Genomic DNA, 16,976 nt, shown 5'->3' on the forward strand with positions numbered 1-16,976 from the left:
GGAGGGTTATTCATGTGTTTCAAGCGCGGAGAAATTCTTTGTTAATTAGGTCAACCTGTCACAGGAGTCACAAGATCAGTTTACTGATTGGCTGGGTGTTAAACTTTTCCCAACCTTTATTTTGGCGGCACTTTGCCGCAGAATCAAACGGCCGCAGCTCGCTGATCTCGGGAGGGGCCGCCTGCTAATTCCAGGTCTTTCTGAAGCCCTCCACAAGTGGTCCTTGGCTCTTGGACAACTCTTGTGAGGAGCACCCGTTTGTGGCCAGTTTATGGTAAAATTATGTTCTTTCCACTTCCGGATTATGGCCCCAAGCCCCAACAGTGCTCATTGGAACATTCAGAAGTTTAGAAATGCAACTGTAACCAATGTCATCAGTATGTTTTGCAACAATAAGGTTGCGAAGGTCTTGAGAGAGCTCTTTGCTTTTACTCTTCATGAGATGTTTCTTGTGTGACACCTTGTTATATGCCATCAGTTGGGACTGAACCAGCTGATATTAATTTGCACTGACAAGGGGCCGGATTGCTTTCTAATTACTGATAGATTTCAGCTGTTGTCTTGGCTTTCCATGCCTTTTTTGGCACCTCGCTTTCTTCATGTGTTCAATACTTTTCCCTGTGTCATTTCACATTATTACACATAACTTAATTTCTGAACTTATTTGTTTTGGTTTCTTTGTATGTATGGATTACTTGGGTTACCAACATCTGGTGAAAGTTTCATGTCAATAGCACCTTTGGAAATATATTTACTGAGAAAAATGGTGACATGTTCAATACTTATTTTACCCGCTGTATATATACAGTATGTAAAAAATAACATTAAGCACGAGTCAACAAACCCTCCCAAACTTTAGGCTTCATTGCCTTGAGGTCATTTTAATCATTTATCTAAAATTAGACTTGATTTGACCAGATTCCTCTGGTTATTTTGTCCAAATTAATGTGAGAGGAATCTGAATTTGTGGATTTTCAGGACTCAATTTGAAAAAATCTGATGGAGTTTTATTCATCGTGTCAAAATGTTTACAAATCTGAAAGTATTTAGCCAATAAAAACATTGTGACACCTGCAGTGGATTCAGTATTTGAGAAGCTTCATGTTAACGCAGCATCACTGAGGGTAGAGGATCTCACAGAACACTGGATGTTACATTTAGTCCATTTTTAATGAATTCAACACCAACCTACTTTGTAGGAATGTACTGCACAGTAAACAACTGTAGTAAAAATAATAATATACAATAGTGTCTATAAACAATGATAAAGGTCTGCCTGTGTCTCTTTCCTTGACTGTCTTGATTTGTGGAGCTTCCCAAACCTGCCACCACAGTGGAAGCACATAGTGACAGCTTCATCTGCACTGGTGAGTTTGGGACGCTCCTCATCGTCTCGACTGGGGCTGTCGTCTTCTTCTAAGTGTTGCCGCACTGGTTTGAGCTCTGGAAGCAGGTTTGGTGCAGAAGTGTGTTTAGTGTGTTCAGCTGTGGTGCTGCAGCTTCCCGGGATGTTTGCATTTCTTCTTTGTCGTCACTGAAACTCTGGATGTCTTCTCTCTCCGGTGGGCCATCTGCACCTGAGTAAAAAACATATAAAAAAGTGAGTAAGATAAATATTAAATGAATTACTGATAATAATGTAAATAATGTTATTAATGATTTCCATACCTGTATCTCAAGTCATTGTCACCTCAGTAAAAATACAAAGAAATCAAAGTACAAAAGAGTGAGTAATCTTTGACTTATTAAATAAGTGCTATTAAATGAATAAACAGGAATATATGAAAGCTAGAGTCTTTATTAGACTACTGTAGGTCACTTACCAAGTCAGAATCTTGTATTTACCTTTGTCCACAAATGGTGTGAGTTCAGCATGAAGCCCAGTGAATTTCAGGCCAGCATGGCACATATACAGTAGGAACCAGGTTGAGGCATTTCAGTCAAATACCTCAACTGGCTACTATCAACACAAAGGAGCAGTGATCATGGTAATCAGGCCTGGATCAGGAAGAGGGGTCTCCTCTTAAGACCAGGCCTGAGAAGAGAATCCTATCAACTATATTTATTTATTTATTTATATATATATCATTATTATTTTTTTTAAATAAATATATATTTTTTTATGGTAATTTTTTTGGGGCACAACACAACCCCTCCTCTTCGGAGGACTAAATTCACTTTCTTTTCATTCATTTTCAAATCAATAGATACAAATCAATAAATGATATATATATAATTTTTTTAAATAAATCATTTTTATGAATATTATATTATATTATATTATGTTATATTATATTATATTATATTATATTATATTATATTTACGCTTTGGAAAGACTATTTAGGGTTTCATTTAATTTATTTGGGGTATGCCTCCTCCAATCAGTCAAGTTGCGGTTTGAATCCAAATATGTCCAAAATGTCATCACTTCATCATTTTATCCTTTTAGACATTCCTGTGAAATTATCAGGATTAGCATATAAATTCTTGAGTTATGTCCAAAAATGTTTTTGTGAGGTCACAGTGACCTTGACCTTTGACCACAAAATTCTAATGCGTTCATCCTTGAGTCCAAGCAGATATTTGTGTCAGATGTAATGCAATGCCTTCCAGGCGTTCCTGAGATATCACTTTCACGAGAATGGGACGGACGTAAAGTCACAGTGATCTTTGACCTTTGACCGCAAAAATCTAACCATTGATCCTTGAGTCCAAGTGGCAGTTTGTGCCAAATTTGAAGAAACTCCCTCCAGGCGTTCCTGAGATATCGCGTTCATCAGAATGGTACGGACGGACAGACAACACGAAAACATAATGCCTCCGTCCACGACTGTCGCCGGTGCAGAGGCATAAAAAGTCCTGTCAGACACAAAAGACACCTCTTAAAGTTACTTACCTAAAATCAAGTCACTGGGTACACACAGGCCCTGGTGCAACTCTACCTTAGGTACTGCCAGTCCTGCCAGATGCAAAGGCCACATCTCACTGCTACAAAGAGAAATCCAGGCATCAGATGTGACTGTTTCCAGATGGATTGTCAGTCCTGCTTCATACGGGGCTGAATTCCTAATCTGAATCTCTGTCATCATACCACATTGGCCTCTTAGCGATGACCTCCCAGTATCTCTCCCCACTCCTCTTTGTGGAGGAGCTGAGGCCAGAAGTTGAGCGAGTCGGCTCTTCAGAGCTGTCCTCCTCTATGAGTGAGGCTCTTCTGACAACTCCAGGACTCAAAGAGCTCCATCCTGCTCGATCTTCTCGTTCAGGACCTCTCTTTATTTTACAGAACTTAAACAGACCCTGGTGCATGATGCTACCTAGGGCAGTGCCAGCCCAGCCAGATGCAAACTATTCAGCCTTCAAGATTAAAAATGTCCAAAATGTCATCACTTCATCATTTTATCCTATTAGGCATTCCTGTGAAAATATCAGGATTAGCATATGAATTCTTGAGTTATGTCAAAAAAAAATTTTGTGAGATCACAGCGACCTTGACCTTTGACCACAAAATTCTCATCAGTTCATCCTTGAGTCCAAGCAGATGGTTGTGCCAGATGTAATACAATTCCCTCCAGGCGTTCCTGAGATATCACATTCACAAGAATGGGACGGACATAGTCACAGTGACCTTGACCTTTGACTGCCAAAATCTAACCAGTTGATCCTTGAGTCCAAGTGGAAGTTTGTGCCAAATTTGAAGAAACTCCCTCCAGGCGCTCCTGAGATATCGCGTTCATCAGAATGGTACCGACGGACGGACAACCCGAAAACATAATGCCTCCGGCCACGACTGTCGCCGTCGCAGAGGCATAAAAAGTCCTGTCAGACAAAAAAGACACCTCTTAAAGTTACTTACCTAAAATCAAGTCCCTGGGTACACACAGGCCCTGGTGCAACTCTCTACCTAGGGTGCTGCCAGTCCTGCCAGATGCAAAGGCCACATCTCACTGCTACAAAGAGAAATCCAGGAATCAGATGTGATTGTTTCCAGATGGATCGTCAGTCCTGCTTCATACGGGGCTGAATTCCTAATCTGAATCGCTGTCATCATACCACCTTGGCCTCTTAGCGATGACCTCCCAGGATCTCTCCCCACTCCTCTTTGTGGAGGAGCTGAGGCCAGAAGTTGAGCGAGTCGGGTCTTCAGAGCTGTCCTCCTCTATGAGGCTCTTCTGACATCTCCAGGAATCAAAGAGCTCCATCCGACTCGATCTTCTCATTCAGGACATCTCTTTATTTTACAAAACTAAAACAGACCCTGGTGCATGATGCTACCTAGGGCAGTGCCAGCCCAGCCAAATGCAAACTATTCAGCCTTCAAGATTAAAAAAGTCCAAAATGTCATCACTTCATCATTTTATCCTATTAGGCATTCGGTGAAATTATCAAGATTAGCATATGAATTCTTGAGTTACGTCCAAAAACGTTTTTGTGCGGTCACAGTGACCTTGACCTTTGAACACAAAATTCTCATCAGTTCATCCTTGAGTCCAAGCAGATGTTTGTGCCAGATGTAATACAATTCCCTCCAAGCGTTCCTGAGATATCACTTTCACGAGAATGGGACGGACGTAAAGTCACAGTGATCTTTGACCTTTGACCACCAAAATCTAATCAGTTCATCCTTGATTCCAAGTGGAAGTTTGTGCCAAATTTGAAGAAACTCCCTCCAGGCGTACCTGAGATATCGTGTTCATGAGAATGGTACGGACGGACGGACAACCCAAAAACATAATGCCTCCGGCCACGACTGTCACCGGCGCAGAGGCATAAACATTCCTGTTAGACACAAACTAGCCAGCCCTCAAGGTAAAAAAGTCCTAGCAGACCCAAAAGACACTTCTTAAAGTTACAAACCTAAAATCAAGTCACTGGGTACACACAGGCCCTGGTGCAACTCTCTACCTAGGGTGCTGCCAGTCCTGCCAGATGCAAAGACCACCCCTCACTGCTACAAAGAGAAATCCAGGCATCAGATGTGACTGTTTCCAGATGGATTGTCAGTCCTGCTTCATATGGGGCAGAAATCCTAATCTGAGTCGCTGTCATCATACCACCTTGGCCTCTTAGCGGTGACCTCCCAGTGTCTCTCCCCACTCCTCTTTGTGGAGGTGCTGAGGCCAGAAGTTGAGCTGTCCTCTTCTCTGAGGCTTTCCTCGTAACTCCCTCTGGGCCTTTTAGCAGGATCCGTCTCCTCATCGCCCTCCTCCCTGCTCCTCTTCCTGGAGGAGCTAGGGCAGGAAGTTGAGGGAGTCGGCTCTTCAGAGCTGGCCTCCTCCCGGATGATTCCTTGATCTTGATGAGGTTGTTGATGCTGATCAGGTTCCTGGTGCTGAGGAGGTTCCTGATGCTGATCAGGTTCCTGAAGCTGAGGAGGCTGCCGATGTAAGCGAGGATTTCGAAAGATGACATCGTCAATCTCAAACTCAAACTCCTCTACATCTTCATTATCACCCTGATGACCATCTTCCTCTTCTTCCTCAGATGACATGCTCTCATAACCAGAGTCATCGCTGATCCGGTCAGGAGATTCAGCCCTGTCACTCCAGTCATCGCTGTCATCTGTGACTGACTCATCTTCCTCATCATCGCCATAGAAGATGTCCACATTTTCAACCTCTCGCTGATATTCCAAAGCCGCGGGGTGAGGGAAGAAGAGACGGAAGACGTCCACATCTTCAACCTCTCGCTGATCTTCCAAAGCCAAGGGGAGAGGGAAGATGTCCACATCTTCAACCTCTCGCTGATCTTCCAAAGCCGAGGGGAGAGGGAAGATGTCCATATCCTCAACCTCTCGCTGATCTTCAAAAGCCAAGCGGTGAGTGAAGAGGAGAGGTAAGATGTCCACATCTTCAACCGCTTCTTGCTCATCATCAATGTCTGAGGAGAGAGGGGGAATGCCCACATCTTCAACCTCCTCTTCCTGATCTTCATCATCAATGTCTGAGGAGAGAGGGGGGATGCCCACATCTTCAACCTCCTCTTCCTGATCTTCATCATCAATGTCTGAGGAGAGAGGGGGGATGCCCACATCTTCAACCTCCTCTTCCTGATCTTCATCATCAATGTCTGAGGAGAGAGGGGGGATGCCTACACCTTCATTTCCCTCAGGAATGTGAACGCCTGCTTCTTCAGGGCCATCGTCATCAAGAACAACAACAGTGAGAGTGTTACCTTTGTTGTCATCGTTGATGATCCTGATCACATCGGGAGCTTCAGCTGCAGGACGTTCAATGACGTTGGAGACACCTGTGAGGGAAAAAAAAGTTTAAGTATACGGAAAAACCTAACCACTTCTTATTACAATTATTATTAGTGACTAAATAAGCAATAATCCAAAAAAAATTATTTAGTTATACTGTTATAAATAGCTTAAAATAACAGATTAAAGATTAAAACTTGAAAACTTAAATTATGCTTTATCAGGACTATGTTTGTGTGTTGTTAAATAGCACACGTTGCAGACGTTCCCCTTTTCCAACACATCCACTTGGTGAGAAGACAAAACAAACACACATGCAAATATCTCTCATGTGAATAACCAGTAACCTCCTCATGTTGGCAGATATTAGTGTTCATGCAAGATACCATCACTTATATAAGAAGGTGTTAAAGAACATACATAAAAGGGTCACACACTGATTCAGATCCCGACAAGCACTCCAGCACACGATCACAGACACCACGCACAACTTTGTAAGAACATGCTGATTTTCAGAAGTTCTTACCTTAACCTTACCTTATTGAAAAAGTTGCCTTGCTCAGTCCCCCTGTGAGCACAAACGTGACAGTATCACACAAACAAGATAAACCTCGATTTTTACAGGGACAAGATGACGTCACACAGGCTTTTATTAACAAGAAATGTTAATAAAAACTGTACAACTGAACAGAGGCATTACAAGAAATAGTAACGGACCGAGTTCTGATTATGAAACCATGTTCCAAAGTCAACATTTATCAGTCACAGAGCACCATCAGTGCATAACAATACAGACACAGGTGTACAGTGTGCCATTTATTACTCTGGCATATGATGTGAAAAAGAATTGGCATATAATCCGTTGAGACCCCAGGCATACTTTAGAAGAGGATTGTTTTTTCATGACGCTGTGTCAACTGTGTGTTTGCAAGATGATGTCACAATCTCCATCACTCCTATGGTTTGCAATAAGCGGTGTGAAATACAAATACATAAACAAAACTGCATGCGTAATTATGCACGCTGAACCTTGGGTACTTTCACGCGCATCCAACAACAGAGCTTCTCCAGCATAACCACACAAACGTCTGAGCTTCTGTGCATACTATACTATAGTCGCTTATTCTCCCAGTTTATACATTACAAATCAGAGCGCGTGCACGAGACTGTGGCATCCTGTACGCACGAGCAGTCACCGCGCAGTTACATGACAAACCACGAAAACCAGTAATTGTTTTCACTCGGAATGAAATTACATTTCCGTGTTAAATAACAACATGTCAAGTGCAAGAGTCCTAAATAATAATAATAATAATAATAGTAATAATAATAATAATGATAATAATAATAATAAGTGAGGTAACACTTCATTTTACATGTCCGCAAATGTCATGGTAAGTAGGTGATATTAGCAAGTAACATGTTTGAAGTTTCTTTGAAATTATCCAAATATTTACTTAAAAATGTATATTAAAAAAACAAAACAATATTATTTAATAATTATATTCCGCTATTGCAAAGCAGGTAATAAATAGCTGGTAATTTATTTAATACATTTCTAGGATAGTAATATGAAGTTAATTGATAGGCATGATGCAAACGCTTTATTTGCAGATCCACTGTTTACTGGTCAGTAGATGACCTCATTTATATGTATTATTAACATCGGGGCATCAGAGGGTGAATTGTAACCGCTTACCTTACATGTAACTTTTATCTATTAAATAAATTACCAGCTATTGAGAAATAGTGGAATATAATTATTAAATAATGTTTATAATAAAGTCATTTATTGTACCAAAAGTTATTAAACACAACAGTTCTTGCTCTTTGTTCAACAACAGCCAAACACCTGCAGTTCAATTCATCTATTTTCTTATAAAAAAAAAACATGGATCTGATGATATGTTTTAACGAATATCTGAAAATTAGTTCATAAATGTGATGAACTTTGAACTTAAATGAACCCGATGCTCCGATAACAACAACTCTGAATTTAAAACCAGTAAAGTCATCTTATCTGTCCACACAGAGGAACGGGTCTGGTTTGTTTACATCTGCACGTGCTGACGTGCTGACGTCAGCTCTTAATAGCGCCCGACGTTTCCACCTAACAGTTACATCATCTCCATGGTAACATCATCTCCATGGTTACAAAAAATATCTATCTTCACGCATTTTTTAAAAATTTATCTTCACGCATTTTTTAAAAATTAGCCCAGTCACCATTTTGTTTCCAAAACTTTCAACGCCAAACTTCTAACTACACATTTTAACTAAATTGAGGCTCTCAAACCAAAATAAATGTGTTTTCAAATCACTGCACCATTGTTCATATATTCCACATCTTTTACCGCGAGTTTTAATACATTCAAAGCTGCTAATTAAACTTTTACAGAGAAAACGTCGAGGATCAATCAGTGCTTTCAAACAGGCCATCAGATATTCTGTTACTTATTCACCTTTACATTCAACAAAATGGGTTCATTTAACGTTTTTAAAGAGGTTCATTAAGAGAAAACCCTTAATGAACCTCTTTAAAAACGTTAAATGAACGAATGAATGAATGAATTTAGTTGTCTTACCTGCTCCGTGATGGTCCGGGTCACACCGGCCACCGGTGAGCAGGTGTTGCTCGGCGAGAGGAGCTGTGCTGACAGACATCTCTACAGGTAGTTTGGTCTGCTTCTTCTTCTGCTTCTTCTGCTTCTTCTTCAGGTGATTGATTCTCCAACAAGATCAGTTAAATGCTTTCCTCCAAAGAGTTCAGCTCGCCAGCGGTCAGTTTTGCAAAAGGTGCCAACTAGTGTCAGATCCAAGTGCAAAGGGAGAGAACGAAGGTCAGCAGAAGCTTTTATATGACCTCGGCCGCGCGTCACCGTTCTGTTTCCATGACTTTCACTGACGCACGCACATGTGTGTATCATTTATACTATAAAGGCTAATATATTTACATTTTAATTAGGAACATTTTTTTCTGCATGTATTTTTTGCATACTCTGTGATGTGTATAATATCCCATCGCCTCAAAACTGACAGAAATATATATATATATATATATATATATATATATATACATATGTATATATATATATATATATATATATATATATATATATATATATATATATATATATATATATATTATCTTGTGCAGACAATATCATAATTTATGTTCAGGATCTTTCAGGAGCTGCAGCACCTGATGCCTCCATACACAGCATGGCCACTGCAGGCCATCATGTTGACATGTGAAAAGTGAAACTGAGCCATGGTAACAGTGTGATTGCATGAAGTTATAGTATTTAGGATCATTTGTGTGTGTTTTGTGAATAACCAATCGAAATATCTGCAGTCAGTTTAGGTAAAAGATACAGGCTTACTATCACAGTGAGCTCTTCTGCAGTTTGAAGTACAGAAATCTGCAGCTCTTGATTCATTGTTTGTATAGGCAGCTATTTATTTTCTGGTTTTGGATATTTTTAATCTGTTTTATGATGTTTATTTTTAAGATATAATAGTCTGTTGAAGCATCAACTGACATTCAGGAAAGGCATTTTATTGTAGTCCACCAACATGCAAATCATTTTTTCACATTTTTTTTTTCTAAACAATATATTTATTGAGTTCTTTTAGGATAATTGCATGAATAAACTTAGCATATATGATAACAAAATAACAGTAGCCATAATTGTGATAAATACAAGTAAAGAAAAAAAATGAGAAAGTAAAAAAATAATAATTAAAAATAAAGAAAGAACATACAGTATATATTCATATATACATATATATATATATATATTCATATATATATATATATATATATACACATATATATACATATATATATATATATATTCATATATATACATACATACACATATCAATAAGTAAAAACAAATAAAGAGAGAGAATTACAGAAGTAATAGCAGTACAAGAGATAGACAAGCTATATACATGCAGTATATTCTCTTAAACGGTCTGACTATGGACAACACCATTAAGAGAAGTACCAGTATGTAAAAAGGTTACAAAGTCACCCCAACATTTATCAAAGAGCCATGGTTTCTTTTTGAGATTAAACATAATCTTTTCTGAAGGTAAATATGATGAGAGCTCTTTTAGCCAAAAAGATACACTAGGGGGCTCCTCATCTTTCCAGCGAATGGCTATACATTTACTAGATGCGATTAGGGCTAGTCTGATAAAGCGAATATTGCCCCTCAGATTGACTGGTAAAACTGAGTGGTCCCCCAGTAGTGTCAGTTGGTTGGGATTTCCACCTGCACAATCTTTTTAATGATGTCCAGGATAGATCTCCAGTATTGCTCCAGGCCACTGCATGTCCAGAACATATGTAAAAGAGTCCCTGTTTCAGACTTACATCTAGGGCAATATTCTGAATAGCTACTATTTATCTTATGGAGGCGTTGAGGAGTCAAGTAAACCCTGTGAATAAGGTTGAACTGTAAGAATTTGTGTCGACTGTTATAGGAGAATGACTGAGAGCTATCGCAGATGGACTTCCACTCAAAGTCCTCGAAGGCATTGCCAATGTCTATTTCCCATTTATCATTAAGAACTTTACTTTCTTTAATTTTTTCATATTTGACAGACTTCTGATTTTGCACGTTTGTCCTCTTTTTGTCTTATTTCCTTTCAGCACTGTCGACCCAATCCTTTTTCAAGCAGTGAAACTCTGTTCAGTTTTGTCCCCATGGTGTATAATAAGTGTTGACCTAAACACCAGTTCATAAAACCACTTCTTTGTCAAACTGTTATCATGTGGAACCAATTTGTTGGTGTCAATAAAAGTAACATAGGCCTATTTTATTCATTTGAGTAACAATATAAAACTGAACATAAAACACTGCTGTTTTCATTATGCATGGAGGGGTGTATATAAAGTAGCAAAAAGCATTCAAAGCCATCCTATTTGTTCTAACTGCTCCTGCAATACTCAGTATTCACTGTGTGTACCGCCCTCAGAGATGCAACTCCCCTGTGTAAGTGTTGTTTATTGGTTATGATGATAATGTAAGCCTCTATTTATCATATTTGACACCTGCAGAATTCTAATAAATGCATTTTACAAGCAAATATTTACAGGCAAACATACATTTTACAATTATAGAGCATATTGACATTCGGCAACCAAGTAATGGGACAAATAACTACCTGCATGTGAATTAAGATGAATTAATCAAGATTATACAGTATATATATGACTACAGGAGATATTTGGGATGACTTATGAGTTACATTTCCAGCAATCTTTGATTCATGTTATTAAAAATCAATTTTAAAAGACTTATTAACCAACTTTTTAAAAATGAAAAAATATAGACCTATTATTATTGTACTGACAACCTCTCTATGATCTCTCATTCAGGGAACCTACAAGTATTGTTCTTTACCCACAATCTCAAGAGGGTTGATGCTGGAAACATTAGATACATTGCAAAGAGATACAAACACCCATGTTCTGAAATGGTATTGACATCATGCTCCTCAGAGTAAGTACATATTCTCAGGTGACATTATACTTTTTTTGGGTCAATTCTTTTTCATCATTATTTTTATCAGCTCCATATTCCAACAATTGTTTGTTAAATTGAAGTCTGATGAATAAAAGGAAGGATGTTGTGAAATTAGACACTGCTAGTTTTTAAGTTCTCCTCTCTGATTTTGTGTCTTCAGCTGTCTGGGAAGGCTGGACTGGACAACAGAGTGCAACCAATTCCACTTCCCAGATCTGAAATGAGCATAAAAGAAAAGAAATGTGCCGTGTAGCTGTGGATGAGCTTTCACAAGTACTGTTGGTAAAGTTGTTGATGAGCTCAGAGTGGTGGATGTTTCTATCATTAACCTGCAAGTCTGTGAGGAGAAAAGGCGTCGTCTTCCTGCCAATGTTTTCTGTGCAGGTGGATATGGCAACAAAGGATTCTATTGGGTATGTTTTCTGTCTGTTCTTCATGGTTGTCAGTAGCAACTGATAACTGCCAGGTCCTGCAATTACCTGTTAATATAAACTTAGATAACACTACACTGAAATCATAGACATGCAGGTGTATCATGTTTCTAACACATTATGTAACAATACAAATAATCCAATAATAATGGCCTGGGACTTTTTAATTGTCAGTATGTTGCGTTATCACACATTACATTACAGACATTATAGAGCTGTATAAATATGTTGTTGATTTTTTATTTGTGAATATACATTTGTAATACAAATATGTTAATACCACTATCTTGACCTTTAACCTTAAGTGATTCTCTTATTAAAAAATGGGTATTCATACATATTTATTTACCACTCTCACTGATTACAGATACAGTTACAAACAACAATTTGACAACTTGCGATACAGTGACAACACTATTTGTTTCTCTGTAATTTTGACTCAGTCTTATAAATATGTAATTGCAAAGAAATATAGAAAACATTCAGATCACTCCAGTTGGTGTTTAAATTAGAACAAAACTAAATAAAAGGTCATTAACATTACCTCATTGTTACACTTCAGTCGGACGGCTGGACATAATCCTAAAAAGCTAATTATTGTAACCCTGGTATCAGCTGCTAGCAGTTGAACTTTGAAATCCTAGATGTATTGGCACAAGCTGTGGCCTCGCTGACCCCTTGTATCTGCTCCCCAGCTAGTGGAGACCAGCAGGTGTTGGCCCTTCAACCACAGCGATCTCTTCTTAAGTTAATTGGAGATCAGCACCCTTCACTTCGCCACTGACAGTCCATGGTTCAGCTCTGCTCAGATACAGTCTGCCTTTGTAACACTGACCCATTTAAGCTCAAAACAATGGCTGAATTGAGTAAGACCCTGAAAGCATCCTCAACCTTCTGCATGTTTGATGTGATTCTGTGACGAAAACAGAGGAGGAAAACAAAGATTCATCATTGTAAAACTAAAAAAATAACAGTGTTAAATTCAAACATGCAGTACAAGTAGTCATTTATCAAAGTATCAAAAATAACAATCAAACCAAGATTTTACACACAGCCTGATTTCTCTGTCTTCTTATGCTCACACTCAACATCCATTTACTTACTCAATACATTCTGCAAGGTTGTACATTTGAATCCAGACAAAGAACACACACACTGTAGGTATTGACCCATTTATCCAACTGATGAGGACAAAGCTATCCTGCTAATGTAATGTTAATATCCATGGATAAAAGAATAAGAAAACAATGTTTTACAGTGTGTCTGCCCATCGTTCTTTTGTTTACAAGATTGCCTGGAAATCAACAACACCCATATTTTCTGAGCAACAGTTCACCATGTTACTGTTATATGCTGCCATCTAGTGGTACAACATACAACATGACCTTTCCTCAACAAAAACATTCTCCTACCACTTTACTAGAAGTGTCTCTCCATCTCTTAACAACCTCATTATCAATTTACAATAGTAAAATTAAATATAACACTATATCAACACCATGATGAGTTCATTACAAGAAACACTACAGTTACATGCCACTGTTAGACATTGTATTGTGTTTACAGTAACTTTACTGTACTGATGCTTTACCATGAGTGTGCTTTATAACTGCTCTACTGTAACTGTGTTTTATAGTTTGATACTGTAAATATTTTTGGAGTATGATACTGTAATTGTGTTTAATATTATGATACTGTAGCCTAAATGTTTCTTGGATAATGATACTTTATAGTATGATACCGTAGCTTAAACATGTTTAGAAGTATGATACTGTACTGTGTTTAATAGTGTGATACTGTAGCTTAAACATGTTTTGGAGTATGATACTGTAAATTACTTTATACTAAATAGCATATAGCCTACTAGTCTATTGACTAATAATTCTTAGTGAAGATGTAAACAGTGCCAGCCAGACACCAGCAAAGATACAACACAAAAAACCTCAAACTTCCTCCAGAACTGGGATGATGATGGATCCATCTTGTGACAGCTAAACTGTAAAGTAAACTATCCAGAAATCCACAAATACTATAGAGACTTAAGTCTCTCCTTTTAGCTCCACATGTCCATGAACTCAGTGTACAAATAGTGACCTTATATACTCACTCAGAAACACACTCAGTCTTTTCTCATGCCTGCTAGCAAACAGTCCTCGGTTTGTTCACCGCATTTGCGCCAATTAAGTGTAATTACTGATAGAAAACCGCTCCGAACAAAGCTCCCTGTCGCGTTTTACAGGGTTACAACACAATACAATACTGCAGGCTGCTAACTGAATAAGTAAACAGCAACTTGGCCGAACTTAAAACCAGTGTTTGTTTTCTTAGCAGCTGTCAGTATGAGCTCTTCTCGCGTTATCTCGTTCATTTAAATCCCGCCCACACAGAAACTACGTAGGTCACACAGACTACTCATCAATTAGCACCTGGCTGGGTGTCTATCACATTAATGGTGTCTATGGGCTGGACAAGTCTGACAAGAAGTTAGAAGACTAAATGTAAATGTAGTGGAATAATATAATAATATTTGCCTCCAAAAGGTAGTGGAGTAGAAGTATAAAATGTAAAAACATAAGTTAAAGACTACAACAGTGGGAATAATACAGATATAATGTGTGGGGCTGAATGTTGGCATGATTCATATAGAGTTGTGTTTACTGCCCTCAAGTGGTCACATTGAGGAACTACATCTAGTAAAAATATGTCAAAGTAGACATGATAACTTCCGGTCAATACTTTAAAAATAAATCCAACTGAACAAACTGAAGCAATTGGACACAAATTAAGAGAAATATTGATGGAATGATTATGTATGTCACAGTTAGACTCCAACTCCACACCCTTTAAGCATACAAATGTAGAAGTAGCCATGTTAGTTTTAATGTTATAAGTATCTGTGAACACCAATTGAGGATGCATGCACAGCAAGGAGGCACAAAAATAATTTGCCTTGATCATGATAGCTCATCAGGAGTTGTAAGCATTCCCAGTATTGTTCTTCTAAGGTTTATTCAATTTCTTCAACTTCTTCAACTTCTTCAACTATTTCCTCTGTACGTTTGTTGGCCTTTAACTAGTCCTGCATACTTTTAGCTACAGAAACCGTTCAACTATCAAAATAGTCAGCTCTTACAATGTCTTTTCGCCTATTCAGGAAAATTCAAATTTAACACTTTTGACAGTATTACAGTTTAGCTTCCAGCTTTTCTAGCAATGTATTTCAGCTCTTAGCTTCTTTAGCTAATGCAGTTCAGCTTCCAACTCTGCCCGTTGTACATTTCATCTTCTAGGGTTTTCAGCAGTGCAGTGCAATGCATTTGAGCTTTAACATTTTTAGGCAAGTCATCTCACATTTCTGCATTTTCAGCAATGCTTTGCAATACATTTCAGCTGTCAGCATTCCCACACATTTTCAGCAGGAAATGCATTTTCTAGTTCTGTATAATACTCTCTTTGTCAGTCATCATGCATCCCTTGAGCACCCTGATGCTCCCAGCACGTGCCTATAGTGTCTACACCAGCAGGTGACCCTAAATGAACACCTCATGTGTTGACTTATGTGGACAACATACTGAAAGTGTTGTCTGGTTGTCATATTTCCTCTAAACATTCGGCCCTAACAAAAAAATTCACGTGTGTTTAAATGACAAGGATCTCATTCATGAATAAAATATTTAATTAAGTTTAATGTCTGCAAAATGAAAAATCATTTATAAAAAAAGGCTATTTTAATTGTATTGGCTTCCATCACAAAAGTTTTATTGATTATTTACAGTATGATCTGACACATTGCACAATAATTTAAACAACAACAGTTCACTCAGTGTATAAAAATGCAGCAACAGTTTAAAATTCCTCTTTTTATTTCATTCTGCTTCTTTGTAAACAATTTCTTCATGTTTCTCACACTTGTTTCTCAGACTAGTGCAATAGATTGTCATTTATATTTAATTCATGTACTTTTGATAAGTTGGTGCAATTTTTTAAGTTAATTTCGCTCAAGAGTTTTGGACAATGCGCCAATAGATACAAAATATTATGTAACCTTTTTGAAACTGAAGCTGTATTTTTGCCAAAAACATACAGAAGTGTTTCACTGTCTTCAAACTTTTAAAGACCTGTTCTTCGACATGATTGTGGTAAATAATTTACTGTACGTTTACAGAACAGTAATCTTTCTTTATACCTTATACCTTATGTCCCAATTCTGTCTAAATTGAATTAATCACTAATAATTCACCCAAGAAAATTAAATATACAATTGGGAAAAGGAAAGAAATAAAGTCCCATGAAATGCAACACTTTGCATGTTGTGTAAAAAAGACGTCACATAAAAAGTTTGATTATTCTTATTTACCCTCACATTTACAGATATAAATATTGCATAAAAGTTTAATAAAACCATCACCATGTCATGTTCCCAATTAGAGTCCGACCTTTGTTGCATGTCATTCCCCATTGCTCTCTCATTCATGAAACACCCTCAAATACATACAATAAAAACAGTTGTAATTTTTTCCTTATAAGAAAAACATAGTTTCAAGGACAGGTCAGGACAATCGCTGAGACAAGTGCAAAATTCCCTCCACTCTTCAAGTCTGAGGCTGGCTGTTCCACTCAGCTCCACACCCATTGGTTTCTAACTGAAGACACAAGTATATAAATATGGGTCACAAATATATAGTTTTCATTTTATAAAAAGATAATGTTATTTCCTGAAACAGCTGGTCACTGTACAGGATGAAATATTGCATTTGCTGGGGACTAATTTTAATGGCAGATTAATCCACATTTGGTGCTCT

The 16,976-nt window shown here is 38.0% G+C and overlaps 1 protein-coding gene and 1 long non-coding RNA gene across 8 annotated transcripts; both read right to left on the reverse strand.

Moving 5' to 3' along the window:
• Positions 1–1,547: 1,547 nt before the first annotated feature.
• LOC141770614 (uncharacterized) lies at positions 1,548–9,090 on the reverse strand. 7 transcript variants are annotated; one of them, XR_012594601.1, is made up of 4 exons: positions 8,789–9,090; positions 6,176–6,250; positions 2,898–6,070; positions 1,548–1,577 (listed from the first exon to the last, which is right to left on the reverse strand). XR_012594601.1 is itself a non-coding variant. In XM_074640329.1 (4 exons), the coding sequence occupies exons 1-4, from the start codon at positions 8,865–8,867 to the stop codon at positions 5,031–5,033; spliced, it is 1,140 nt and encodes a 379-aa protein (XP_074496430.1). In that variant the 5' UTR covers positions 8,868–9,089; the 3' UTR covers positions 1,591–5,030. The 7 variants fall into 7 exon arrangements, 2 of the variants coding, with proteins under 2 accessions (XP_074496430.1, XP_074496429.1); XR_012594598.1 differs by having other exon boundaries at positions 1,549–1,577; positions 1,669–6,070; XR_012594599.1 differs by lacking the exon at positions 1,548–1,577 and having other exon boundaries at positions 1,591–3,820; positions 3,906–6,070.
• Positions 9,091–12,498: 3,408 nt separating this feature from the next.
• LOC141770842 (uncharacterized) lies at positions 12,499–14,611 on the reverse strand. The gene is made up of 2 exons (XR_012594630.1): positions 14,282–14,611; positions 12,499–13,087 (listed from the first exon to the last, which is right to left on the reverse strand). It is a non-coding gene; the product is annotated as an uncharacterized LOC141770842 (long non-coding RNA).
• Between the last annotated feature and the right edge of the window lie 2,365 nt (positions 14,612–16,976).

The sequence above is a fragment of the Sebastes fasciatus genome, chromosome 7 (assembly GCF_043250625.1).
Source record: "Sebastes fasciatus isolate fSebFas1 chromosome 7, fSebFas1.pri, whole genome shotgun sequence".
Taxonomy (NCBI): domain Eukaryota; kingdom Metazoa; phylum Chordata; class Actinopteri; order Perciformes; family Sebastidae; genus Sebastes; species Sebastes fasciatus.

Coding starts and splice junctions, on each gene's coding strand:
- LOC141770614 (XM_074640328.1), bottom strand. CDS start 8,867: ATGTCTGTCAGCACAGCTCCTCTCGCCGAGCAACACCTGCTCACCGGT. Junction 6,251..8,788: donor CCCGGACCATCACGGAGCAG/GTAAGACAACTA, acceptor TTTCCCTCACAG/GTGTCTCCAACGTCATTGAA. Junction 6,071..6,175: donor CATCAACGATGACAACAAAG/GTAACACTCTCA, acceptor CTCTCTCCTCAG/ACATTGATGATGAAGATCAG.